The sequence below is a fragment of the Balearica regulorum genome, chromosome 17 (genome assembly GCF_011004875.1).
Source record: "Balearica regulorum gibbericeps isolate bBalReg1 chromosome 17, bBalReg1.pri, whole genome shotgun sequence".
In the NCBI taxonomy this organism is placed as follows: Eukaryota; Metazoa; Chordata; class Aves; order Gruiformes; family Gruidae; genus Balearica; species Balearica regulorum.
The window spans coordinates 2,970,960-2,996,660 of NC_046200.1; the positions used below are offsets into that span (position 1 = coordinate 2,970,960).

General features: G+C 44.2%; 2 protein-coding genes across 13 annotated transcripts in view; both read left to right on the top strand.

Annotated features, from left to right (window-relative positions):
- Positions 1–14,816, top strand: part of CLIP1 (CAP-Gly domain containing linker protein 1) — a 72,067-nt gene extending 57,251 nt beyond the window's left edge. For 9 of the 10 annotated variants that reach the window (XM_075769661.1, XM_075769667.1, XM_075769666.1 and 6 more), the window contains 7 exons: positions 363–483; positions 5,606–5,658; positions 10,874–10,991; positions 11,269–11,428; positions 12,089–12,138; positions 13,535–13,659; positions 14,347–14,816. In XM_075769661.1, the coding sequence (XP_075625776.1) occupies positions 363–483; positions 5,606–5,658; positions 10,874–10,991; positions 11,269–11,428; positions 12,089–12,138; positions 13,535–13,659; positions 14,347–14,569 (850 nt within the window). In that variant the 3' untranslated portion in view covers positions 14,570–14,816. The remainder of the gene's footprint in view (positions 1–362; positions 484–5,605; positions 5,659–10,873; positions 10,992–11,268; positions 11,429–12,088; positions 12,139–13,534; positions 13,660–14,346) is intronic. The other variant, XM_075769671.1, reaches the window with a different exon arrangement.
- Positions 14,817–15,622: 806 nt separating this feature from the next.
- Positions 15,623–24,233, top strand: VPS33A (VPS33A core subunit of CORVET and HOPS complexes). 3 transcript variants are annotated; one of them, XM_075769352.1, is made up of 13 exons: positions 15,623–15,746; positions 15,824–15,889; positions 16,005–16,132; positions 16,662–16,851; positions 17,650–17,766; positions 18,452–18,626; positions 19,321–19,514; positions 21,258–21,384; positions 21,570–21,637; positions 22,233–22,370; positions 22,748–22,885; positions 23,053–23,221; positions 23,794–24,233. In XM_075769352.1, exons 1-13 carry the CDS (start codon positions 15,645–15,647, stop codon positions 23,985–23,987), a joined length of 1,806 nt encoding a protein of 601 aa, XP_075625467.1. In that variant the 5' UTR covers positions 15,623–15,644; the 3' UTR covers positions 23,988–24,233. The 3 variants fall into 3 exon arrangements, 2 of the variants coding, with proteins under 2 accessions (XP_075625467.1, XP_075625468.1); XM_075769353.1 differs by lacking the exon at positions 22,233–22,370 and having other exon boundaries at positions 15,641–15,746; XR_012838094.1 differs by lacking the exons at positions 21,570–21,637; positions 22,233–22,370; positions 22,748–22,885; positions 23,053–23,221; positions 23,794–24,233 and adding an exon at positions 20,666–20,777 and having other exon boundaries at positions 15,641–15,746.
- The last annotated feature ends 1,468 nt before the right edge of the window (positions 24,234–25,701 follow it).

Here is a 25,701-nt window from a genome sequence, read left to right on the forward strand (position 1 = left end):
AGGTTCACTTCTGAGAAAGTCCAGGCTTTAAACCTCGCCAACCCTCTTGTCAACCCTACCCTGTATTTCTCAGTCCAAGCGTTGGCTAACCCTCGGAAGCATGCAGAGCTAGCGGTCTGAACTCACCTCCCATTTCTTTGAGTATCTGATCCATTTAAGGGAAAAGGAGTTTTATGCTGCTGTTGCTTTTCAGGATTAAACCTATCCCTGTGCATCCGAGCTATAGATTGTCACCTTTATTATAGATCCCATTAGACACGTGACCTAGATGTATTTTTCCGAGCTGTGAAGCTGAATCTCTCCCACAGTTTTTTCTTGCCTCTCTCGTTCCTATGGTAACGATGCACTCTCTGTCCTCGCAGCGAAGCGCTGAAGCTGGCAGCTGCTCAGAAGTCCCAGCAGCTTGCAGCTTTGCAAGAGGAGAACGTGAAACTTGCCGAGGAGCTGGGCAGGAGCAGGGACGAAGTCACAAGTCATCAGAAGGTAGAGTGGCTGGAACGTTTCCTGATCTATGGCCAGAGTGCTGCGCGTGCTGTTTCCGCTGATGCCTGGGTGACGTTGCGCTGCATGTTTGTGTTTGAAAGATGAGTTGTTCTGAGAGTGTTTTAAAATAAATTTGGAAGCCACCTGCATTGGGAGGTTAGAACTGCAGGCTGACAGAAGGTTACATAACCCGCGAAGGATCCTTAGGAGGCTTAGAAATAAGCATAAATTAAATATGCTTTAGCCAAACGTATTAACAGACACTTGCTATTTCTGTCGGGAGTAATTTTGTTATACAACTGTGGTAATCTCCATCTACCCATTACTAAGGAAATCTAGCTATTTAATTCTCCTCCTTATTCCTGCTCTCCCCACTAAAAAAAAGAGTATTTAGTATGTTTTTCAGAATACTACTTAAAACTAGTTGGTTGGACTCTGTCTCTAAAAAGCACTATGCACGTGTATGCTTGCTTAGACTTCATACTGTGCATGTACATCAACAGTGTTGCAGCCAAGGTAGTGGGTGCTGGAGGACTAGAATTGATGGAAGATGTTTTTCTGGTGGTAGTTTGTAGGGGAGAAAAAGACTCTATTAAATTTTATCTTTTATTTTTTATTATTACATTTGAATGCATTGTTAGAATCTTGAAGTGTGGGCTTAGTTACACAGCTTATAACAATGGTACTTGCCAAAAGAGAAATTAGATTTATGGCTGTTAAATATGGTGGGTTTATTTCTTGTGGAGCAGTTCTGGTGACAGCCACACCATGAGGACATCTTTTGGAGATCTAGTCCAAGAGCAAGACATGGGTTTATATATTACCTTTCTGATATAGCACTTGTGCAGAAGAGGGTCATGCCTGTTCCCAATGACAGTGGAACAAATCTTTTCCATCCTGTACCAAAAGCCGAATATTTTTAAAGCCAAGAGGTTGACTTTTCCCCAAGAGCCTTTTTTTGAAATACTGAGGATGAGTGACTACAGATCTGGCCAGTTTCTGAACCCTTTTGGCTGCTGACAGGAGTAATGCACAAGCTGCTTCATCCTAAAGAGCCTTTGGAGATGATTAACAGGAGTCCCAGACGCGTGGGCTCAACCACTGACTCATTTTGCATCTGAGTAGTGGTGTGGTAAGAGAACACTGTCATCCCAAATAGCCAGTGGGAGCTCTGCTCCCCACTCCCACATGTTTTCTTAAATTATTTCAGAATCTTTGAGGCAACCTGTTATTTTCAGAAAGAGTTGTAACTTCAAAAAGGATTCGGCCACATTGGTCAAATCTTCCTGCCTGTCGTCTGTAGCCAGAGCTGATGCACAGAAGGTCCCCGAGGGGAGGGAACCTTCAGCCCCCAGGGTTCCAGTGGTCTCCGCAGTCAGTCTCTGGCCTCCGCTGTTTCCAGATGACCTTGCGAAGGAGTCCTGCTCTCTGCATCCTGCCTGCTGGGGATCTGTCGGCAGGGATCCTTCTCTCCTGGCCAGGATAGACAGCTTAGTCTGCGAAGCATGGGGATTAGTCAGTCATCTTGCAAACCGGAATATTCTCAGCTCGCTCACACCATGGCCTTTTCTGCCCTTGAGTAGATGGCTCCAAGATGAAAGATCTGGAAGATCTGCCAGAGCTTGGAGAAACAGTCTGTTTGCCTTCTTCAGCCATTTGTGTTGCATTATATCCTCTTCTGCGAGGAAGATGTAATCTGAATCTTGGAAATGTGGGAATGCCATCTGTTGCATTTCCTAAATGCAGTATTTGGGCTGTGGTGTCTTTAGGTCTAGTGAACTGCACAGCCTCCTAAAAGCCTGGAATTTGGGATTCCAGGGAGCTCTGTTGTGGCGAAAGGAACAGAGGCAGAATGGTGCCATTTAAAATGCAGGTGTCCTTCCTGGTGTCACACAACCGATGAGTGCAGCTCTCCTCAGCTCAGTGTTGGTGAAATGGGCAGTCTGCCTGTCCAGAACTGTCATATTTCCTGGTTGCTCCTGAAAAGCATTCCCTGTCTCGTCTGGAGCCTGTGAAGTACCAACCACTTCTCAGTCTGACAGACACTTGCTGTTACCCCGAGGAGTTAGGACTTTTTTCGCGTTCCCTTTAGATCTTGCCCAACTTAAACTTCAGCTCCCCTTGTTCTACGTTTGACTCTGCCGGGTTCTCTTAATGAAAAAAATGGCAAGAAAAACAGTTGGCCTTGAGGATTCTCGTGCAGACAGCCCTGTCTTGGGCTGGCATGGTCTCGGTGATCCCCCCACCGCTTCTACTTTGCTGTCGCTTGGGTGAACGTACGCTGTGTTCAGGCTTTGGACAGATGCTTTGGGCTTCCTTGGTTCAGGCTGTCTCTGGGGAGTAGAAAAAATGTGACTATGAAGAACAGCACCATTAGATTTTCGAGAACAAGTGTCCATGGTAGCGATGAAGAGATTTAACATGGAACAGGATTGCTTATGGAGCTGTGGTTGATGCAAGGGATACTGAAAAATTGGATGGTAGGGAGGAAAGCAGAGAATGTATCAGTGCTTCACTCTGAGTGTCTCTGCCTGTGCCAGTTCAAATGCAGTGAGAAAGGTTGCAAGCATATGGTTTAAGTATTTTGAGCCGTTGCTATGGTAACTATATAAATTCTAGCGAGCGTGTTAGTCAACTGGGTTAGTGAATCTGTGGCTGCATGTGACACACTTTGCAAAATTAATGGATACTCTTTCATGAATGATTTATCCTGACATCTAAAGGTTAAAGTGTCTTATACTACTGAGGAGTGCTTTTCTATATTGATCCATAAATAATTAGCTGTTTGTAATTAGTTAAAGATTCCCAGTCGGATTACTGAGCTCGGGGAACTTCTCTGGCTTCGAATTATTTGATGTGGCATTTTGGTAGCCTCAGACCTGCCCAGGCATTTTAACTTCATTGGAAAAAGTGTAGGAATATCTGCCACCTCAGCTGGTCCGTCTTTTATTAAAGGATGCAAGAAGTCTGCTCTGAGGCTAATGAGAGAAATGGTGATGAGAGAAGGGGTGTCCTTTCTCCCCTTTACCACGAAGCTGCTCAAGACTTGATCGATGGCTTGATGCTGCTGCAACAGGGGTTTAGAAACCTCACAGCTGCCTTAACATTTTGTCCTTTACTCGTCTCTCTCTTAAGTCCACTAATACCTCGGTCTGTAAAGGAATCACTCATCCGTCCACAGCCAGGAAACTAAAACAGAGGAGAGATGCAGGGTTTATGCTCACCATCTTGCAGCATTCCACAAATACTAAAGGATTTTCCGAGTTAAACAGGCACCACGATCTTTTCCTAAAAGAAACCCGTAAAAAGGTGGAGGGTGTTTGCAGGGGAGGGAACCATAGAGCACTGTGGACGTGATCTCTGGGGAGCAAAGGGTGAATAGTGTCAATATGAGTTTTTTCCAGCTGCAAGTGGCTTCACCAGAAGGTGAAGCTAGCCTAGGGTGAAACAAAGCAATTTGATTGTGGAATGTGGCCAAGTGAATGCTGCACAGTGTGACTGTAGCGAAATGCTAGTGCTGGTAGAGGAAAAGCAGTGCAAAAACCGGCTGGAAGAGTGTGATGCCCAAGAGATTGCAACGTGAGTCTGAGAGAGGAGAGGGGCCGTATGCAATAGTTGTCAGAGGGGGTTCTGCAGCTCACTGGGGTTTGCAAGTGAAACATTTCTCAGAATTTTTATATTATTTTTTCCTTCTCTCTTTTTGTCATCAGTCTGTGCAGATGTAAGGAGTTCATATCGGCTGCCTCTGTGTAGGAAGCAGACAAAAATTTTTGGAACAGGGGATATACTTTGTGCTGCTGGTGAAATTGCTGGGTTTGACTTGGCTGCAGGAAAAATTTGGCCGTACCCCCATAGTACTATGGCTGCTCTGCAGTCTTACAGTGGTTACTTTTCTGGAGAGAGACATCTTGATTTTCTTTAAGACTTATTAATATGTCTCTCTACACCCTTCTAGTATCTATTTTTCCTATCAAAAAGGTTGTCTGATTAAGCCCCAGCAAAATGATCCCAATTAATCTTAAATATGTAAGGCTTGACAATGCTGTAGTACATGACAGGAGAAGGTTAAGTTGTCAGAAAATCTGGAGGAGACAGTTTATCTAGGTGAGCTGCATTTAACGTAGCCTTGGAGGCTGGCAGACCAGCTTCCTTCTCATTGTAACTTGCTTACCGCTTTTCGTGCCTGTGCCAAACCTGAATGTCTGCAAAGTGCTGAAATTATTTAGTCAGTAAGAGACTATTTCCTGTTGTACCCGGGGCTCTGGGGTTTCTGTTATAAAGGCATGTCTTGCTAACTTTGTGGATGAACCCAGAAAGCTTGTGAAATCTCTAAATGCAGATTGTGTTCAAGTCAAGGCACTGGTAGTTGCTGCTCCAAGCAGTTCTGTAGGGCAGTAATTGCTGACTTTGGCCATTGAGTAAAGGAGGAGATGGTGAAAAATAATTAACTGGTCTGAAAAATACTTAATTTTTAACTTTCTCAGTTACCCCAGTGTATCTTCAGTTTTGTTGTTGTACAAATGATGGTTGGTTGGTTTTGCTTTTCCTAAACTTAGGTGGGTCTGTCAGTTTGGACCCTGAGAACCTGCAGCAACAATATTTTCAGTTGTAAGGGCTCAAGGTGGCCCTGCCAACTTACAGGTTCAAGATACAGTAACAGACACCAGACCAGCAGCTTTAGGATCAATAATTTATCTCTAAATACGGTACAGTAACAAACACGGATCAGCAGTACAATTATCCAGGTCAGAACAACGGCAAATCCAGTAATTCACCAATACTGGGCTAAACTTAATAGGCGCACAAAGGCTTACGGTCCTCTTTGGTATGCGCAGGGCTCGGAAATATTGCATAAGGCAATACTAACCTCTCGCCTCTCTTGTGCGCACAGAACGTGAAAATACTACTGAAAGCAGTAATAGCCCCTCACTCACTAATGTTCTTGGTCACTGAACAATTTGTGTTTGTGTGCATGTGTTGTCCTAGTAGAAAATTGATTACTTTGAGGATTTTTGGGCTCTGTAGCCTCTCCCATGTTTGATGATAATGATGATCTGATATGTTATACTAAGGAGACAACCCTTAGTGTATTAACTGTAATTTTTTTGTACTTGTGTTTTAGCTGGAAGAGGAGAGATCAGTACTCAATAACCAGTTATTAGAGATGAAAAAGAGGTAAGTTGTTTTATCTGATGCGCAATTAACTATACAGTCCTACAGAAAACTTCAGAAAATGTAATACAAAAACAGTGCTAAGAATAAGAAAAAGTTGTTATTTTCTATTGTATCATAGTTAAAAGTCCTGAGGTTGTTACACAGATTGGCTTACGGATTATATCTTCCCCCTTCTTTCTTTATTAAAAGTGAGAAGGAAATGTAATTGTATTAATAAAAGAACATGTTAAGAAGGGATATTTACCATTTCCTCTTTAGTTACGCACTTCTTGCGTTACAGTAGTTTTCTTCATTTTCAGTAACCAGTTTAGTGATTGGTTTTAGTCTGCTCTGGAATATTGGATTGTCAATCAGTCTGATAAATATGCATGTATACAGATCCCGACCTGTCAAGTTCTTAAGGAATAATGGAAAAATACAGTGATGCTAAGGGTTGTTATTTAAAAAAAAGAAAGAAAAGCAGCAGTTATTCAGCCTTGAATGGATTGTTCTCACAGTTTTGGGATATTGAGTTCATTGTGGCAGTAGTTATTGCAGTTCATTCAGCACTGTTTTAAATACCAGGAGATTTGTCCTGGGTGACTGGGGCATCCATTTGTAAACTGTGCTGTTCAATAAATGGTCCCAAGTTACAAAATTTACTGTCTTTCTGCAATATATGCATGGAAAGCTCATTGGCTAAGTGCCACAATGTCTTTAGGAAAATGTGGGCTTTTCAAAAGCAGTTATATAAATCCTTAGAAAAAGATGCAGCTCTCCATGACACCAAGTCTGTTCCAGGAAAAACAAACAAACCCCTGCTACATTTCCTGAATTTATAATGGTCACAACGAAGAACAGTGAGTGGCACTTTGGTATCTACGCACATCCTTAGCTGCTCAGCATTACACACCGATCCCTTTTTCTGTTCCCTAATAACGTGTTATTTGGGAGGCGGGTCATACATACTGTGTTATAGCTCATGCTCTTCTAACGGACAGCGGGGTATCGCACAAGCCAAAGCTTCCTCAGAGAGCGCAGGAGTTTGGTCAGTGGTTATGCAGAGAGGCAGCTCTAACCATCCTGGTGAACTGGATCACTCAGCTTTTAGCTGCACAGAATAGCACAAGTCTAAGTTGGTTTTTTAATGATGAAGTGAAGGAGAAGACAAGGAGAGAGATCTTTAGCTGGTGTAAAGGCAATTTGTCATCCACAATAATTACTATGTTTACACCAACTGAGGATCATCTCCAGCATGTTTGATGTGGAGGAAGGGAGGGAAAAGGACAATATTAGTGCTGCTGACAGCTTAGAATGCTGTTTGCAGCCTGTTATTTAACATGTTTTAAAACATGTTTAAAAGTTACCTGAGGAAAGGAAGGAGGGAGTGGGAACCCAAAATTCATTCAGTACTTCCCAGCAATTTCATAGCATACATATTAAAAGACAAATTCTGTAGTAAATTCTAAAATGCAAGGTGTGTAGCTCTGATTTTCCTCCTTTGGTTTTTACTCTGAGCTGCCTGAAATAACCTAGATAACTGTGAAATCATTACAGTGAGTTTTAACATTACTTCACCTTCAGTTGCTTACATTGAGATGCCCAAGTTTGGCTTAATGACATTTCTCAACAGTGTTGAATAAACTCCAATAGGAAAGGTAAAACAAGTCACAGAAACAGTCAACCTTGCTGAAGCAGGCCACTGGGGGTTAAAGTACGCCAGCATATGTGACATTATTTGCAATCCAAAAAGTTAGGCTGAATGAAGAGCTAATTAAATAAAAAAGAGTCTCTCTAAATTCCCAAATTCCACTGAAGTTGGTGATGAGATGAGCGATGATTTCTTCCTTTTGTCTTGAGAATTTGAGATACTGAAACAGAGGCATCTTTTTATTTCAATTAGGTCAAACCTCTAGTAGTTGTTTTCCTGCCTTCCTTCCACCCACAGGACTTCTCTTCCTCTATTTTAGCAATTCCCTCTATGACAGAGTCCGGCTAGGAGTGGCAGGAGTTTGATATTTATGAATCTAAGGGGTTTCTATGTTACTTCAGCTCACTAGGTTCGTTGTGGGTTGCTAACTGTCTTACTGTCTTTGAGCTTGCGCTATTTATCGATACTCATTTCATTCCTCTCTCTTCCCTTTCCTACCCTTGCTTCCTTTGCTATATCTGTGTGTCTTTAATGGTAAGACTCAAGAAAGTCTATCCACGTTACAATAAATAATTATTTATTTTTTTTAAAGTAAAGTTGTTGTACATATTTTGGCTGCCTTTGTCCCTTGGTGTCTTGCTTTTGTTTTGTAAAATACTCAGCAATATATATATATATATATATATATAAAAAAATAGTCTATATTTTTACCAAAACAAAAAAGCCCCTAGGTGCAAATTTAGTTCTTCCTTACAGTATTTTGCATTTCTACTCCATGTTTCTAACATGTGGTTCTTGTTATCTTGCATTTTTAAAGCTTGCCCAGTAACACTTTAAGGTATTTGCTTCACTCTTAGAATTTCTTATTTTTGTAGTAAGGGAAGAATCTGGGTTATTTTTTTTATGTTAAAACAAAAACCTCTCTCTCCCAAGACTTCCACAAATGTGGTTTAACCTCAAGAAAGTGAAATTTTAAAATGGCATGTGAAATGACAAAGTAATTTTTTATATATATTATTTTTTAAATCCCTGCTGGCAAGCAGATATTTTGGACTTGAATTGTCCAAAATGGGAAAATGTTTAAGTTCACCAGATTTCCCCCCCCCCCCGCCCCGATAAAATAAATACTTTCCACAAGATTTTTCTTGCAAGTTTTCTCTATGTAGTTATTTTGCATTCAACATATGCTCCTTACGTTTACTATCTCTCATATGAATCATACTACAAACGATACTGAAGCTGAGAGCATCAGTGGGGTAGACTCTCAGTTGATGCTGGAAGTGAACTGTGATCCACACTTACGTATAAGTAAGTAGTGACATACACCTACTGTATGTGTAGTTTTTCCAGTTTCAGCATTTTAGCGGGCCTCCAGCAGGAGCTGTAGAGCGTGGTTCCTGGAGAGACTGCCCTGTGAAAGAAAAAAACAACGCCACAGCACAGGGACCCTTTTTTCCCCCTCTTGTTTTCTCTCCTCTCTTCTCTCGTTTCTCTCCCCTTGTGTTACAGTATTCTAGACTCCTATGTTGGATTTGCAAATATATATTTATATGCTCACAAACTCTTTGCCTTCTTCAACCACCGAAATGCTTGCGGTGGTTGAAGCCAAGCCCAATAAACGGCAAGTTAACCATATTTGTACAAAAAGCATTTGTTTGGTCTTGATCTCTAAAATGAAGATCTGACCAAAAAGTGGAACTGTTGGCTAAAGAATAAGCTCTTGAGCATGAGACGAGTCACTGGGGTTTCCACCTGCCCTTCTACACCTGAGCGTACAGCAGAGGGGAGCCCAGGCGAAGTCACAGGTACACAGGAGAGCTTGTGAGCAGCGATTTCCAGGAGTACTTCCCCATTTCCCCTGCCTTAGGTAAACGCTGGATTTGCAGCTCAGTCGATTGAAGAGGGCAGTTGTGCTCTGTGAGCAGCGTCCCACATGTTGGTGGCACTTTTCTTTCCCACACCACCATCCTGCACCTTTGATCTGATTCAGCAAAGTGTTTTAAAACATGGGTTAGGCTAGAGCGTGTGGGTAATCCTGCTGAAGAACAGAGATTGCTGTCATGCTTTTAGTGCTGTGCTGAATCAGTATCGGTGAAGAGATCTATTGAATGTCGTTGCCCTTGTGGTTTTTGTAACAGGAGTATCACTTGTATTTGAAGGCAAGATCGTGCCGTCTGCGATTTGTTGTGTTTCTGCTTATATTAATTCTCTCATTGTAAAAAATATACCAAAACCAAACCCAACCTTTTGGTTCCTGTTTGGTAGCTGCATCAGTTTTTCTAAACCCCAGATTCTCCACTTGCTGCTTCCATTCCTGAGTATAATCTTAACAATGAAAGAATTGCGTTAATTGTGCTCTCGTTGTTGAGTTTCCCATTTATCTTGAGTCAGTGAGATTTGTTGTATTTCTTGGTCTGGGTATCATGGCTCTCACTAACTGTAGATACGAAAACTTTTCCATTTGACCTGAATAGCTATCCCCTACCTACTGAGCATCGTCACGCAAGGACGCATTCTGCTCTTGAACAGTCCTAACAAAGCGTAGTTTTGTTCAGTTACCTAAATGAAGTCATTATGTCATTTGGTATCTTTGAAGTATTGGCTACTCCATGCTTTTTGTGCAGTGGGTACGCATTCAGGTAGCCTAGTGTGGCTTCAGCGCTCTTGGCTAGTAAGAAGAGAAGCAGCTCACTGCTCACTGAAAAGCAAGTTTCTCTTCTAGATAAGTGAACATACATTTTTGGAGTACCAATCTTTTTCTTTTTTCTATTTTTTTTTTAAACAAAAACCTTTCCACTTGTGAAGACTATTGCTACAGAAGTTCCTTACAGGACAATTACTCGTCTGTGTGTATTGTGTGACCTCTCAGGAAGATCCGTTGGCATCAGTGGGAGGATGTCATAGCTATGATACCTTAAGATCACTGTCAGGGCAGGATTTGTGGGCAGAACTCTCTTGTTAGATCAGCTGAAAAGGCTGGGAAAACTGGACACAGAAGGGTTTGGTGCCTGCTCTCTAGGATTTCTTTTTACCCCTTTTTCCACAAAGTCAAACAAATCCCATGTGGTTTTGTGCTGAAACAGTAGTTGTTAAAGGCCCAGAAACTCTCAAAGTACGTGTTTCAGGAAATAACGATGTTACGGAAATTAGTGAGGACCAGCTGATATTTCCAGCATCATCAGCGCTTTGCATGACAACGTGTATAATGAGCTTTGCATGTATGTTTTGTTGCTCGTTAATAATTTTCAAAAAGTAACAAAACTCTCAAGTTAGGTTTTGTGCAACATGTTTGTTTATCCTGTATCTCCCCAGTTTATTAATTTGTTTCTTTAAATTCAAATGGATACGATGATATGCAGATTCTGGCATGTGCTACCTAGGTAAACTTTTTGCTTTGTTTCCACAGTTGTAACATCTGAAATGTTTATACGTATATAAAGTCTTAGTCAAGTACAGAACTGAAATTTGCTTTTTAAGAACCACTTCTTACAGTAGTCTAATACTTGAAATTAATTTAAACTTCTTTAGGCAACTACAATAATCTGTTCTTTAGGTGATTTCTGGTTGTATTTGGTTTTCTTTTAGAGAATCAACATTAAAAAAAGAAATCGATGAAGAGAGAGCATCTTTACAAAAATCCATCAGTGTTACTAGTGCCTTGATCACACAAAAAGATGAGGAACTGGAAAAACTCAGAAATGAGGTAAATGAAGAGCAGTGGGATGCTGCTTAATTTCAGATTAACTCACGGCTAGAAGCATAGGGCTTTGTATGTTTGCTACTGAAGACTCGGCTAATTCTTTTTCTTCGTTCATTTAGCATAGTTAAACCTTCGAATTAAATCTTCAGATATCTGTGCCTACCGAGGTGACTTCTGGCGTGTATTTTTGGTGGCTATTTAGCCCTTATCGCTAAGGATGTTGCCTTGGTGCTCTGACTTCATTCTGGAAGGTCTAAGCATTCTTAAATACTTCTTACAGATCACAGTGCTCCGTGGAGAAAACGCTTCTGCAAAAACCTTGCAGTCGGTGGTTAAGTCACTGGAGTCTGATAAGTTGAAACTTGAGGAAAAGGTGAAGAACTTGGAGCAAAAACTCAAGGAAAACAACGAACAGCCTGTAACTGTAACTGGCTCCTCAGGTAAAAGAGAATGCCTCTCTGCCCTGAGCTTTAATCTTACAGAATTCTGCCACTATTAACCAGACAGTTAAAGGAGGTTGAACTAACGGAACCTCCAGAGACCTGTGACTTTCCTGGTGTAGGACACAGGTCAGACTTGAAATGAAACATGTGCATAAGCCGTAAAGCTTGATCCTGGTCGTGCTGTGGCTTCTGTGCAAGAGCCTCTCTCAGACTGATTTCGGTTTTCCTTGCTGTAGCCACAAAGTAGCATAACAAAACTACCTACTTGAGCACAGAACTGGGAATCCTGTTTTCTAGACACTCATGCTGACCTTATGCTGAGCTTCTTAAGCTTTGTACCCCTATAGTCTTGTCACTGCAACAGAGGAGCATTCCCTTGCAGATTTATGAACTTCAGCTGTTACTCATACATACGGTTTTTTGTATTTTAATAAGGTATGTGCAATATTGAATATGTTTCTGTAATGCAGTTGTGAAAAAATTCCCCCCAGAAGTCACCCTGGCTGAAGATTATACTGGGTGATTAGAAAGCAGGAGAATAAGATGTTCTGGAGACTGGAGGCTTCTGTGTTGTTGCAGTCTCTGCCTAAGCCCTTGTACGTTTCATAATTTAGATCACTGGATACTTATACTTTGGTTTCTTTTTTTGTTTTTAAGGTGACATTGCTGCTAATCTACTTCAAGATGAAATTGCAAAAGAGAAGCAGGTATTTGATCTGAAACATCAGCATGCTAAACGAGCAGTGTGTCCGTAGGCAGAATGAAATACTTTTCCAAAGACAGTTCCTATCAGATTTTGTAGATCAGGATTATAACGGGCAGATTTATCTTGTAACCGCCTGTTTCTGAAGGGAAATATTACTGACAGAAATATTAAGAATCAAGTGCTGAGTGATACTGGAGAAATAGTTCAGGTTATTGGAGCATGAGGGAGCAAGCAGGAAAGTGGAGGTGGCAAGTTCTGACCTGCAGCCTGTTGGTGAGGTACAGCCCAGCAGAGCATGCTCATAAACTGCTCCGTGCTTTTCTTTCCAGAGGTTTCTTGGATGCAAACGAGGAATAAAGTGTGGCCCACCCAAATCTGTGCTGCTTGCCATCATGGGGAAAGGGGCTGCCTGAGCTCACGTGCTGCTCCTAAGCTGCTGCAGTTGGAAATGTTGATCTTTGCCGCTTCGTAACCGCGGAACTTTACTCAGAACAAGGGTTGGCAGCAATGGGGCAAGGAAGTTACTCAGCACGTGCTTGGTAACAGATTTAGGAAAAACTGCATCAGTATGATAATCGCAACGAACGTGTGAAGCGCTGCCGTGCAACAGGCAGCCTGTGACAACAAATGCCTAGGAAACATGGTTAGAATAGAAGCACCTTCTGCACATTGTAAAAGTCCTTGTTACATCACTGATGTCAGTCGCGTTGATTAAAAGAAGTCCTTCCTAGTCTGTACAGAGATCAGAGGTCATGTAACTAACATAACCACTGATTTTCTTCTGTTTTTTCTGTCTCCTTGAATTCATCTGCTGATGGCAACACTTCCTTCCAATCAGCACGAGGTTTGTTCCACTTCTTGGCTTCCTTTCTTTTATTTGCTATGTTAATTTGCCAAGTGTTACTTGATTACACTCAGCAGTGCTGCTGCAGTGCTGGCCTACTGATCTCTGTGGCTCAAACTAGCTCTGGGAGATGCCGTCCAGGTGCCCTGCACTGTCCCGCTACCCCTCCAGGGTGACTCTGAGAGCATCCTCTAGAGCTGCAGCCTCAGAGGAACAGGGACGCTGTTCTGATCAGAATTACACAACTGGATTTATGTTCAAAATGTAACATTAGGAAAAGAACTCGATCTGTTAGTGGTGGGTTGAGACTCACCGACGTCTCAGGCGTGTTGGCTGGGCAGAACTAGACAGAAATTGCACCGAGGGGCTCAGAGGCCCTTTGGGATGTTCCTATCCCTTGTTCTCTGTGTCCATGGGCGCTCTCTGTGCCACAGCGATCCAGTGGCAAGCGTTAGTGCAGATCCGCACGTGTCATTTTGAGGGCTATTCCTTTGTTGCTTGTTTTCCCTGAAGTTCTCAACCTGCTGACTGTCCTTATTCTTGACTGTCATAGATTGACTTCCTGAATTCAGTGATAGTAGATCTGCAAAGAAGAAACGAAGAATTAAACTTGAAAATACAAAGAATGTGTGAAGCAGCCCTCAATGGCAATGAAGAGGAGATAAATAACTATGACAGGTATAAATCCTGAAGGAAACTTTTGGCTTGTGTTTTAGGGACTGCTGGTAGCAGTCAGTTCTGTCAGCTGCGTGACGCAAGAGCCCCATTTCAGCTGTCAGGAAGGGCAAAGGCAGCTTTCCCTTGAATCTTAGGGTGATAGAATCCAAGCCTTCTTTTTAGGTCCGTTACTGCAGTATATCTGGTGGTGCAAAATGGTCCTCTGTAGTTACAGATCACAAACATTGATGTATCATAACATATTTGTTGTCAGACTTTCCAAATGAAGTAGACGAGTCTTTGCTCTTCAGAGGCTGGTAGTTGCATTGAGATGTGGAGATCCAGTCCAGAGACCTAGAACTAAAACTTGTTTGATCTCTTCTCTCCAGGGAAAAGAGAAACTAGTTTACATGTGTTTCTTTTTTAAATAATGTCTGTATTTGTGCAAATATTTACACAGAGCAGTTTGTTTAGTAAGCATTACAGTATAAGGGATTATGGGGGTGCTCCAAGGTAGTCAAGATGTTGGCAGATCTTCAGAAGGGGTTTTGTAATATTATTTTTTATTATATTTTTGTTGACCACCCTGGTGTTTCCTCAGTTCCAGTAATTATGAGAGAGGTTATCGTGCAGGGCAGGGAAGCGGGCTCTTTCTCCTTTACGAAGGAGAAGTGCCCTGCTTGACTTGTGCCGGTGCTGATCTTGCAGTGAGGAAGAAAGCCTGTCAAAGAAGAAACCTCGTCTCTTCTGTGACATCTGTGGCTGCTTCGACCTTCACGACACTGAAGACTGTCCGACCCAGGCACAGATGCTGGAGGAGCCGCCCCACTCAGCCTACCACGGCAGCAGGAGAGAGGAACGTCCCTACTGTGATACCTGCGAGATGTTCGGGCACTGGACGGCCGACTGCAATGACGACGAGACCTTCTAACGCAACACGCAGCTGGGAGGATAGACTGACTGCCCGCCCTCGTCGGACGATTTATACCACCAGCATTTGTGTGTGCTTGAATGTCAGGAAAAGGGACAGTGTTTCTTGACCCCCCTCGCTCCCATTCCCCTTGCCCATCCACTCCAGAATCAGTAATTTAATTCGATAAATATTTTGCTCCTCTGCTAATAAATACCCTATCTCCCGTAATAAACTTAAGTGAAATATAAATAAATGATTTAACAAATGACTTTATGCTATTTCTTCCCAGGTTCTGGGTTTGTCCCAGCTCTTAACAAGAAATGTCCCCCGTGCTGTTGCATCTATTGATGGGAAAACGTGTATAGGAACGAAGCACTATAGTTATATTAAAGCTTATTTAAATACCTTAAAATTATGCTGTTAATTTTCATATTTGCACTAAACCGTTTTAAGGCTGAATTTGTACATTTAGATTTTTAAGGGTTTTTTTGACACTGGACTGAGTTGAGAAATATTTCCTTTTTATCTTCATTTACTCCTTTGATTGTGATTTTGCTCAGTGAACGTGAGCTCGGGGTTGCGGTTTGCTGACAGCGTGAAACATGAAATCGTGAAGCAGGTAAGAAACGGAGCTGCTGCGGCCGTTTTGAGACACACCTAAACCAGGTTCTGGGACATCCTTTTTTGTTGTTTTCTTTGGGTTTTTTCCCTTTTTTTTTTTTTTTTTTTTTCCTTCTTTCAGCTTCTATATAGCGTGTGCGTGGTGTGTGTGTGTGTATATATGCATATATATATATTAAAGTTATATTTTGGAAAAATAAAAAGTTGTGTTTTGTATCTTACTGTTCTGTGAGGGGACAAACGTGCCCTGGAGATAAACAGACAGACGTTGGGAGCGTTGCGGGCTGGTGTAGTGAGGCCTCCCGGGAGCCCTTCCCGCAGCAGGCTCTCGGTAACGGGCCCTTGCTGGCGTCACCAGCAGAGAAGGGGGTTGGGGCCCGCCAGGGGGCGCTGTGCCGCCGGCCCGCCGCGCGGCTCCGCCTCGGCCGTCACGTGGCGAGGGCCAGGTGACCGCCGGCGTCACGGGAGAGCGATGGCGGCGCACCTGAGCTCGGGGCGCGTCAACCTGACGGCGCTGCGCGAGGCGGGGCGCAGGGAGCTCCGCGAGTTCCTGGACAAGTGCGCGGGCTCCAAGGTGCGCGGGGGCGGCGGGGGGGTGGGGGGGGGGGCGTCCGGCGGGGCCCGGCGTGACGCGTCTGTCCCTTCCCGCAGGCCATCGTCTGGGACGAGTACCTGACCGGGCCCTTCGGGCTGATCGCGCAGTACTCGCTCCTGAAGGTAAACGGGGCGGCGGGGCCGGGGGGGGGGGGGAGCGGCGGCGGCGGTCCCTCTGCTGCCGGGGCCTTGTCACCGGAGCTCCCCGCGGTTAACTGACGTCCTCGCCTCCGCGTAGGAACATGAGGTGGAAAAGATGTTTACGCTCAAGCCGGGCCGCCTGCCCCAGGCTGACGTCAAGAACATCATCTTCTTCGTCAGGCCCAAGCTCGAGCTGATGGACATCATTACGGACAACGTGCTCAGGTACAGCGGGGGAAAGCGGCGGCTGCGAGGGGTCGACTCGTGGGTCTCCTGGGGAGCCGGGCAGGCTGTCGCCCAAGGAGGGGACAGGTTTGGCCTGAAACTGCCGTGTGGTGCGTCACGTCTGGGCTCAAAAGGAGGAACTACGTGCAGACACCAAAACTGCACCGTGGCCACTCTCTGGGCTCAAGAAGAAGGGGGGGGTGTTCACTTTGGCTGGCAGTGCAGAGGGGAGCATTCCTCATTAAGATGCACGTTCCTTCTAATTAGCTGGAATGAGTCACGCTTTGATTGGCCCTCCTTTTGAGAACTGCAGGAAAACCAAGTCACCTTGCCCTGGTTTCAGACTTGTGGTCTGGACACTTGTCGCCGGGTAAAGAATGTTCTGAAATACAAAGTTAGGAAGGGAAGTCTGCAATAATAACCCAGTGCGGCGTTCCTGTTTCCCTCAAATTCCCCAGCCTGCGATCTGTGCTGGTTACCTGCACAGCTGAGTTACCGTTTGCTGTGCTCCTGCCTGTGACTCTTCCAGGGAAGACAGAGGCCGTTCTCCCCAGAGGGACTTCCACATCCTCTTTGTGCCGCGCCGCAGCCTGCTCTGCGAGCAGTGGCTGAAGGAGCAGGGCGTGCTGGGGTCCTTCATCCACCGAGAGCAGTACAGCCTGGACTTGATACCCTTCGATGGAGACCTGCTCTCCATGGAGTCTGAGAGCACATTCAAGGTAAGCGCTCGTCTCATCTTTGAGGAAAAACGCCGTGGTTTTGTGTTGGCTCTCAGAGGGTTCGTTGGTGACCCGCACAGCAGGAAAAGGCCTTGCAGAGCAAAAGCGGCTTGGTCCCGAGTGCTGAACCGAGCCTGAACTTCTGTTTCCTGACTAAATGGTGAAGGAATCATCACTACACTGAGCTGCGCCTCAGTTCCTCCAGCTTTAACTGCTGGCGTTACTTTCACAAATCAGGCATTCCTGCGGCTTAAAATACTTAGTCGTTACAAAGAGCCAGCACAGTTTGTGTCAATACGCAGCTGAAGAGCTGCGTACAGTGGTTAATACTGCGCGTTATGTTGCGCTGCGCTGAGAATTAACAGCTGTCACATACCGGCTGTGCATCCTATTTTCTCAGAATGCTGCATCTGGGGACAGAAAGGTTCGAGAGTTCCTTTGGCCATCTCTGCCGTATTAAGCATAGCTCAGAGGAGGCGTCAGGGCTTGCAGCAGCTTGTCAGCAGCTGTGATGAGGTGGTGTGCTCTCAGATTGGCCCGATTAGGGGAAGAGGCTCTTTGCAGTCCCTTTCTGGCTGTCTCACTCCATCGAACAGGGAGTAGCGTGTGGGGTTCAAAAATATTAGTGTGTGGTCTGATCAAATGATTTGATGTACAGATAAGGTCTGTATTTGCCAACAGCCACAGTTTTTTCCCCAGCCTATGTCTCCTCTGAACTGTTCACACAGACCACACTCTGCTGTGGAAGCAGCTGGGTGAGATCCACACCTTCTATCAGGAATCCTTCTTCTTGTTTAGGAATGTTACCTGGAGAGTGACCAGACAAGTCTGTACCATGCGGCAAAGGGGCTGATGACACTGCAGGCTCTCTACGGAACAATCCCGCAGATTTTTGGGAAGGGCGAGTGTGCCAGGGTAAGGCAAATGTCACTGCTTAAAAACTGCATCTTGTTCTTTGGAACTGCCGTAAATGCACCTGTGGGCTTTTTGAATCCAGGCACAGACCCTTCTTGTCATACTGGAACATTGGGATCGTGGCCATCAGGTCTTTGTGATCTCTGGCCAAAATAACAATCTTTGCTGTTCCATAAGTCTTCCTGTCAGGAGGATTTATCTGATTTCATGTGCCTTGCTCACAGGTACACTGCCTTTGTGTTTTCAGCAGTTCTTCTTTCCGTGGAGTTTTAATGCTTAGCTGCGCTGTTGGTATCAGAAGGACTGAATCAAGAGGGAAATGTGTAACCTACTGCTCGTGCCTTAGGTTCTTCCTCTCTCCCTATAACACCCTTTTTTTCTTCTCTCTGATCAACCTACAATTTAATGGTTATCTTTTGTAATGAGGGAGCAGCTTGAGATGAAACCAATGCTTTGGCCACAGTCGCTGTCTTGCTAAGCTGCAGAGAGCAGCAGAGTAGTAGTACTATTTTTTTTTTTGTCTCGTCCTGCCCCCATCTGTCAGCCAGTTTGTACCTCTTGCCGTTCTCTTCCTTTACACAGGGCTGCGCCCCATACTTGCATGAGCGTGTGCTTGTAGGGCCTAGAAGTCAGACCCGTCTGTCGTGGCCCACACCATAACCAGAGCAACGTGATTTATTTTCAGCACGTGGCTAATATGATGATCAGGATGAAGCGCGAGTTCCCCGGAAGCCAGAACTCTATATTTCCCGTCTTTGATACCCTCTTGTTGCTGGACCGCAACGTTGATCTGCTGACGCCGTTAGCTACGCAGCTGACATACGAAGGGCTGATAGATGAAATCTATGGGATTCAGAACAGTGAGTACTGCTGGGCAAGGGGGGGGTCTCCAGCATGCTGGAGCAGGTTGCAGCGTCTCAGGTGGGTTTCTGCTTCACTACATGACAGTGACGTGGGCGCAGATCACCTGAATTGGGTGCAGGGATGGTTCAGTCCCAAGCTGCAGCCCATCAAGATCAGCTCTGGCTCTCTTTTTGCCTAGGAAGGGAGGTTGAGTACAGCACATGGTCATTGAATGGGAATATTTTGGATGTTGACTGGGTGCAGACAGGGTGACACAGAACAGGTAGTGTGGGAGCAGAGATGTTACTCTATGCCTTCACTCTCCACCCTGCCTGGCTCACGTGCCGTGCTGAGGAGTCGGGAACAGTTTGTGAAAGACCATCAAGAGTGCTCTCCTGCTCTTCAGGACATAGTAAGAAAAACTCCAGAGAGGCGTTTCTGGGTTTTAGTCCCTCCTGCTGTACTCAAGGCTGGCTGGAAGGCTGCCTCCAAACCCCCAAGGGGCAGCTAGCACTCGGGTTCTGACCACGTATGGTTGTATAGGTCTCTGGGTCCCTGGGAGACTCTCCTTAATTAACACACAGAAACGTCCAGACGACTAATTGCATATTAGCTTTGCTGCTGAGGGGACACGTTTCCACAGCCTGTTTATCTTAACTTCTGGTGGTGAAGTTCCAGTCCTTTTAAGGGTTATTTCTCTGCATTTGGTAGCTTATGTGAAACTCCCTCCTGAGAAGTTTGCCCCGAAGAAGCAGGGTGAGGGTGGGAAAGATCTCCCCACAGAACCCAAGAAGCTCCAGCTGAACTCTGCTGAAGAACTGTATGCTGAAATCCGAGACAAGAACTTCAATGCTGTGGGGTCAGTGCTGAGCAAGAAAGCCAAGATCATCTCAGCAGCCTTTGAGGTGAGACCTGTATCCGACTGTGCATCCCCTGGGCGTTCTTGTCGTCAGATAAGTCACAGTCTGCATTCAGCAGGGCTGTGACTGGCAGCTCAAGCTGTTGCCATGGAGTAATCTTCCAGCCAGAGAGAAACCAGGTAATCTTCAGAAACCCCTCCAGTTTGTTCCCCTGCCCTGGGATGAGATCAGCTCCACTTTGACTGTTCTGAGTAGGTGTTGGTCAAATCTCCTCTTAAGAATCCTGTGGCAATGCGGATCCTCTCTTACCTTCTCCCCACACCTCTGTTCTGGGGCTTTTCCTGTCCTCACTGTTAAAACCTTGTCTCAGAGCTAGCCTAAACCACATTTCTGCTATGTGAGCCCATAGTTCCCTTAATAGGAATTGCTTTCTTCAGTCTGCAGAAGAGTCAGATGCTGCTTCCCTCTGCAAGAGGCCAAAGGTTAATTTTAGCATACTGATCAACCCACTTTGCTGCTGCTGTTACCTCTTAACTGAAAAGTCCTTTTCCTTTTGTATTCCCTGAGGATGCAGAGAAAAGACTTTAAGAAATAAAACTCCAGATTGTACATTCATAGAGTATTATGGCTGGCATAAAAAACAATAGGAATGTGAAAAAGACTGTTGTCTTACAGGAAGTTTGACCTGTAAATTTATGCTCACATGTCACCTTAGACAAAGCTGGAGAGTGCTGTGGGGTGTGTTTGTGATTTTGTTTGAAAACATCCTGTTGATGATTCATAAAGAAACCGGGATCCCCATCTCTGCTTTCAGACTTCATGGTGGTTCTCAAGAGAACTTGGTACACTGTTCGATTCTATTTCCTTGTTTTTTCCTTTACCTCTTAAATTCTGCCACATTTAAGATGAGGTAGGGGTACCTTAACTGAAATACTGTGTGCTCAGCATCATCTCCTAGTAAACGTCTATTACTGCAGTATTAGTGCTGAAGGTGCTAAAGACGGATTATTCATAGTGGTTGTTAAAAAAAAAAAGAAAATTAAGAAATTGTCGGAGGTAATAGGTGATAATGAAACAGCCACATATTGGCAGCAGAGGACTTCTTAAATTGCAGGCTTGATCATTATCGCTCTCCTGCCTGTACTTGCCCATTTAAATCCTTCACATACGAGTCAAATTATTATTTTTATTCCAAGTTGCAGCAAGAGGCAAGTAGCCCAAACAGACCTCTGGACTGCTCTGAGAGCTGAAGTCTGCATTGTGCTTCATCAGATCCTTGCTCAAAACCTGGGACATTGTTACAGCCAGGTACAGTGACTGGTGGGCTTCTGCTTGAGAGGTACGCAGACCCTGCCAACCCAGTTCCTCAGCCCCTTTCACTGCTGCTCTGAGGGGAAATGTCCCCCATCTCTGGCTGCATTTGTGCAGCTAGCAAAGTAATTAATCTTTGCATGAAAAAGATAGTTGTGCTAGTAGGGAAACTGCGGAGCAGATAGCGACGGCTGAAGCCAGACAAAGGTGGAGAAAACACTGGTATAACGAAAAAAAAACCAGTCTAATGATCTTCTTGTGTTATGTCCTGCTTCTTCTAATGATCAAAGTGCTGTTACAGGTAATGCTATGACCTTAGTTTAAGCATTTAAAGTATTGTGTCTAAAAGGCTGCATATCTCTAACTATCTACTGTTGCAGTGAGTACAGTAAAAAACCTTTTCATGATAAAATTACCTAGTTGGTGTGTGGCCAATTAATCTGAACAAGACCTAACCTAAGCAACGGATTTCTTTAGGAAAGACACCATGCGAAAACCGTTGGAGAGATTAAGCAGTTTGTCTCACAGCTGCCACACATGCAGGCAGCAAGAAGTTCTCTAGCAAACCACACCTCCATTGCAGAACTCATCAAAGACATCACCAGTGAGTATTGGTTGAATAGTCTGTCTGACTTATTTAAATATAGCAAGATGCAAGACAACTTGATACACATCCTTCAGCTTGGCAAAAACTGGCTTTGCTCCAACCAGCACATCTCTGCTGAAATGTTAAATGTAGAAGATAAGCTGTCAGTTGCTATTGTATTGATTTTCATTCTTTTCCCAAAGCATCTGAAGATTTCTTTGATAATTTAACAGTGGAACAAGAGTTCATGTCTGGAATAGACACAGACAAGGTAAGTAGATAATGACAATTAGTGACTGTTATGTCTTCAAAAAAAACCCCAAACGTATTTCTCAGGGTTTTTTCCATTGGGGTTTTTTAGAGAGGAAACATCTGATCTAGATGATGTCTTTCTCCTTCCAGGGTCAAGGTTGTGAGCTCTCACACATGTCTCCTTGCACATTTGTGTTTTTTTTTTTCCCAAGTGACATGCATTGCTGAACGTACTTACTTGTACTGTGTGCTTTGGTGGGCTTCAGTTACTTGTCATTGTAACACAGGTCTACAGAGCTGGGGTGCTCTGACTTGTACAGGGGCACTGCGTGCTGTGAAGGATCAGTGAAAGATTCGAGGCTGTGAATCAGAGTTTTTTCAGTGCATCAGACAAAGTCTAGCTGTTGACTGTGGGATCGACATGCTGTAGAAAGATGCTAGGTGGAACCAGTGCTGGATCACTGTTTACAGGCGGTCTTGAGCTGCCTGGAGAGCAACTGCACCCTCTCTTACTATTTTGGAGATACTAGGCAAAACTAGATCTTTCTTTCCAGGTCTTCTAGGCACTTTAACAGCTCTTTAAATAACAGCCTACGGTTTGTTTTTTTTAATAGGTTAATAATTATATTGAAGACTGCATAGCTCAAAAACATCCATTAATCAAGATCTTACGTCTCGTTTGCTTGCAATCTGTATGCAATAGTGGACTGAAGCAGAAGGTTCTGGACCATTATAAAAGAGAGATTCTCCAGGTTGGGCTGTAACTTTTGGATCAATAAGTTTCTGAGAAAATCCATATCAAGCCTCAGCATTACAACACTTGCATTCTAGACAGACACATCTTACACATGGGTGGTGGTGATGTCCAGTGTGTACAGAGCACTGAGGCTTCTGTTTGGGCTGATAGCAGTGACTTATGAAGTGCCTATATGTGTTTTACAACATGTAGATACAGAGGTTGATATCATTGCAGTTTCTACTATTATGATTTAAACACTCTAAATGGGAAACACTCTAGAGAGATCTTAAGCAAAAAACTTTTAAATTAACATCTTTGCCTTTTTCTTTTTTTTTTAACTCTGGCTATGGATTATTGACATGTATTAAAGGTGAATTCTTTGTATTGCAGACTTATGGCTACGAACATGTATTGACCTTAAACAACTTAGAAAAGGCTGGACTCCTGAAACTTCAGACAAGTGGTAGGAATAACTACCCAACGATCAGGAAAACCTTGCGCCTATGGATGGATGATGTTAATGAACAGGTAAAAAAATTCCTCAGCAGTGAACATTACATCTAACAATACAGAATTATGTGCAACAGGAAAACCATCTCTTTTTTTTCTTTTTTTTTTTTATTTTTATTTCTCTGGTGCTCTTTGCAGCATGAAGTAGCGCTCACCTGCTGCTCACACTCTGCTCTCTCCTGCAGAACCCCAATGATATCTCCTATGTGTACAGTGGCTATGCTCCGCTGAGCGTACGCCTGGCACAGCTACTGGCTCGGCCAGGGTGGCGGAGCATAGAGGAGGTTTTAAAGATGCTGCCGGGTCCCCATTTTGAGGAGAGGCAGCAGTTACCTACTGGCCTTCAGAAAAAGCGTAAGTTTTGGTTTATTTTCCCATTTTTTTAAAGGGAGATAGATACATCTCGTTTAGGCTGGAATGAGGCAATCGGAAATCAGGGCTGGCAGTCTAGGTGTCTGTCTCATCTCCCTGTCCCACTGCAGTATTAGGTCTACCTAACCCATTTTTGACAGAGAGCTTTCTGGGCTCTTTAAAACTCATTCACATACTCGGCTGGTTATTAATGCACAGCACAGTGTGCATTGAAAATGCTATAGAGTTGTACATTCGTTTATCTTCCCATCAGAGTACTAAAATAAACCCTAACCTTACACTGTGCTTTTAGTAACATTACAAAGGAGGTCAGCATCACGCTCCTAGCATTAAGCCTGGGCAGGCAGAAGCACATCCTGTAAAGAGACCGCAGAGCTGGGAGCAGAGACTGTATTTTGGGGCCCCAGTCTGGTATTCCACCCAATAGGTTCCTCCTCTAATTCAGCTGCTATATTTATTTCAGTTTTAGGTCATTTTGAGTTTGACTGACAGTTGAGGGATAGGAGACATAAAAATAAAACTAAGAGAACCTGTAAATTTCTCTAAATACACAGGTCAACACGGTGAGAACCGAGTCACTCTGGTGTTCTTCCTGGGAGGTGTGACATATGCAGAAATAGCGGCACTGAGATTTCTGTCCCAAATGGAAGATGGAGGCACAGAGTACGTCATTGCCACTACAAAACTGATCAACGGAACAAGCTGGATCAAATCCTTGATGGAAAAACTGGAGCCTGCCCCTTTCTAGGATCTGTGGCAAGAGACAGTAAACATGCGAGTTCCCGTATGACACAGCCACATCAGCTTCTGGTCTTCTAGCATGGCTGCTTGAACGCCAGAGAAACACGACAGTGAAAGAAGCTCTATTAAGACCATCTCATGATGCAGTTACCCTCCTCCCTCTCTGCACTTGTGTTCCTACTGTTTGTGGAACTGCCTAGTAGACAAGCAGTGGTGAAAGGCACTAACAATGAAATAAACAATGGGAGAAAGAGAGAGCCTTGCTCGTGGTCTGAATTGACAAACAAGCACTTGGGGAGTGGGGATTTGCCATGGTCCTTCTGTTTGGCAAATTGCTTCTTTTGTTTCTTTCAGTTTAGTTTTAGTGGGGGATGCAATTACTTCTTTTTACCCTCCTAAGATGTTGAGGTGGCAGGATGTCTTCCATTCATAACATACCAGTATTGCCAGTCTGTCTTTCTGGTGTGTGATATAGTCCATCAGTGCCCTGGATCTCTTTCAGTCAGAGATCTGTACTCAGCTGCACCTCTGCTGTACCCACAGTTCAGTTTCCTGCTCATCTTTCTGAAAGCCAAGGAACTTGAGTTTCCCCCAGCTTCAGCACATTCACATCAACAGGGAACAGCAAGGGCCAGGCCACAGCAGCTGCATTTCTCACATCCTTGGAAGCTGATCGTACAATGGAAAGAGGACTGCTGTAAAGGGGAAGCAGTAACTTTTTTACTACACTTTTTAGGTTCAGAAACTTTATGGCTCTCAGAATAATGCACCTGCAGGACCTGCTTAGCCTGTGCTATACCATAATGAGCTGTCTGTTATGGTTAGTTGCCTGTAGGCCACACGCAGGTCCACTGCCCTGCACACTTTGGCCAAGGCATTCATTGTTTCCTGCAGCAACAGCTGAACCTTGAACTATCCAGATGCACATCAATAGCACTGACTATGAGGACAACCAGCTGCACCCAAATTACCAGGGAGATGCTTGAGCCTTTTACTTCAATAATCGCCCTCTGAAGGGATCGGTGTGAAGTGGCTTGTTTGTCCTGGGTACACGCACCTGACTCTGGATGGCAACTCCAGGGTATGAATGACATCAGTGTGTCAAGAGCTTATGTTTGAAGACACACAGACACTCCCCGCATAGGGACTCAGGCCAAAAATAGCTATGTCAGTGACCCAGTAAACAGCAGGTTTAAAACAGACACTTTTTTTCACACACACACACCACATTCAGTTTATAAATTGTGGTACTTGCTGCCACAAGCTGTTCTAGAGCTCAAAATTGCAAAACGGAATTTTCCATGGTCTTGGTGGCTGGGCCTTTGGTGTTGCTGAGCCAGTGTGTGCAAGAGGCAGCTTCTGGCTCCAGACGACTCAGCCTTGCTAAATGCTAGAGGCTGGGAAGGCAAACCCAGGTTGTTGCTTATGCCTGTGCAGTTGACTACCGACAGAGCCTGTGCTGCTGCAGCTCAGCCCTTGCTCCTAGCCACTGTCACTATACTCACTCACAGCCTTCAACAGCAACCACTGGTTGCTCTCTTTCACACTGCATTTCACTTTTAAATAGTTAAAAACTAAAACAAAACAAAAAAAAAAAAAAACCAAAACCCACCCCCACACCTTAAATCACCCCCTTAGCAAACATGTCTGCTCTTAGTTACCCTGCATAATATGTCCCAAAAAAACCCCTTCATTTTTCCAAGTTGTCATAGTTATGACTG

Bases quoted from the DNA above. Each gene is read 5' to 3' on its own strand.
- VPS33A (XM_075769352.1), top strand. From the start codon at position 15,645: ATGGCGGCGCACCTGAGCTCGGGGCGCGTCAACCTGACGGCGCTGCGC. The intron at 16,852-17,649 runs GTAAGCGCTCGT...CTTCTTGTTTAG, and splicing joins AGTCTGAGAGCACATTCAAG to GAATGTTACCTGGAGAGTGA. The intron at 21,638-22,232 runs GTAAGTAGATAA...TTTTTTTAATAG, and splicing joins CTGGAATAGACACAGACAAG to GTTAATAATTATATTGAAGA.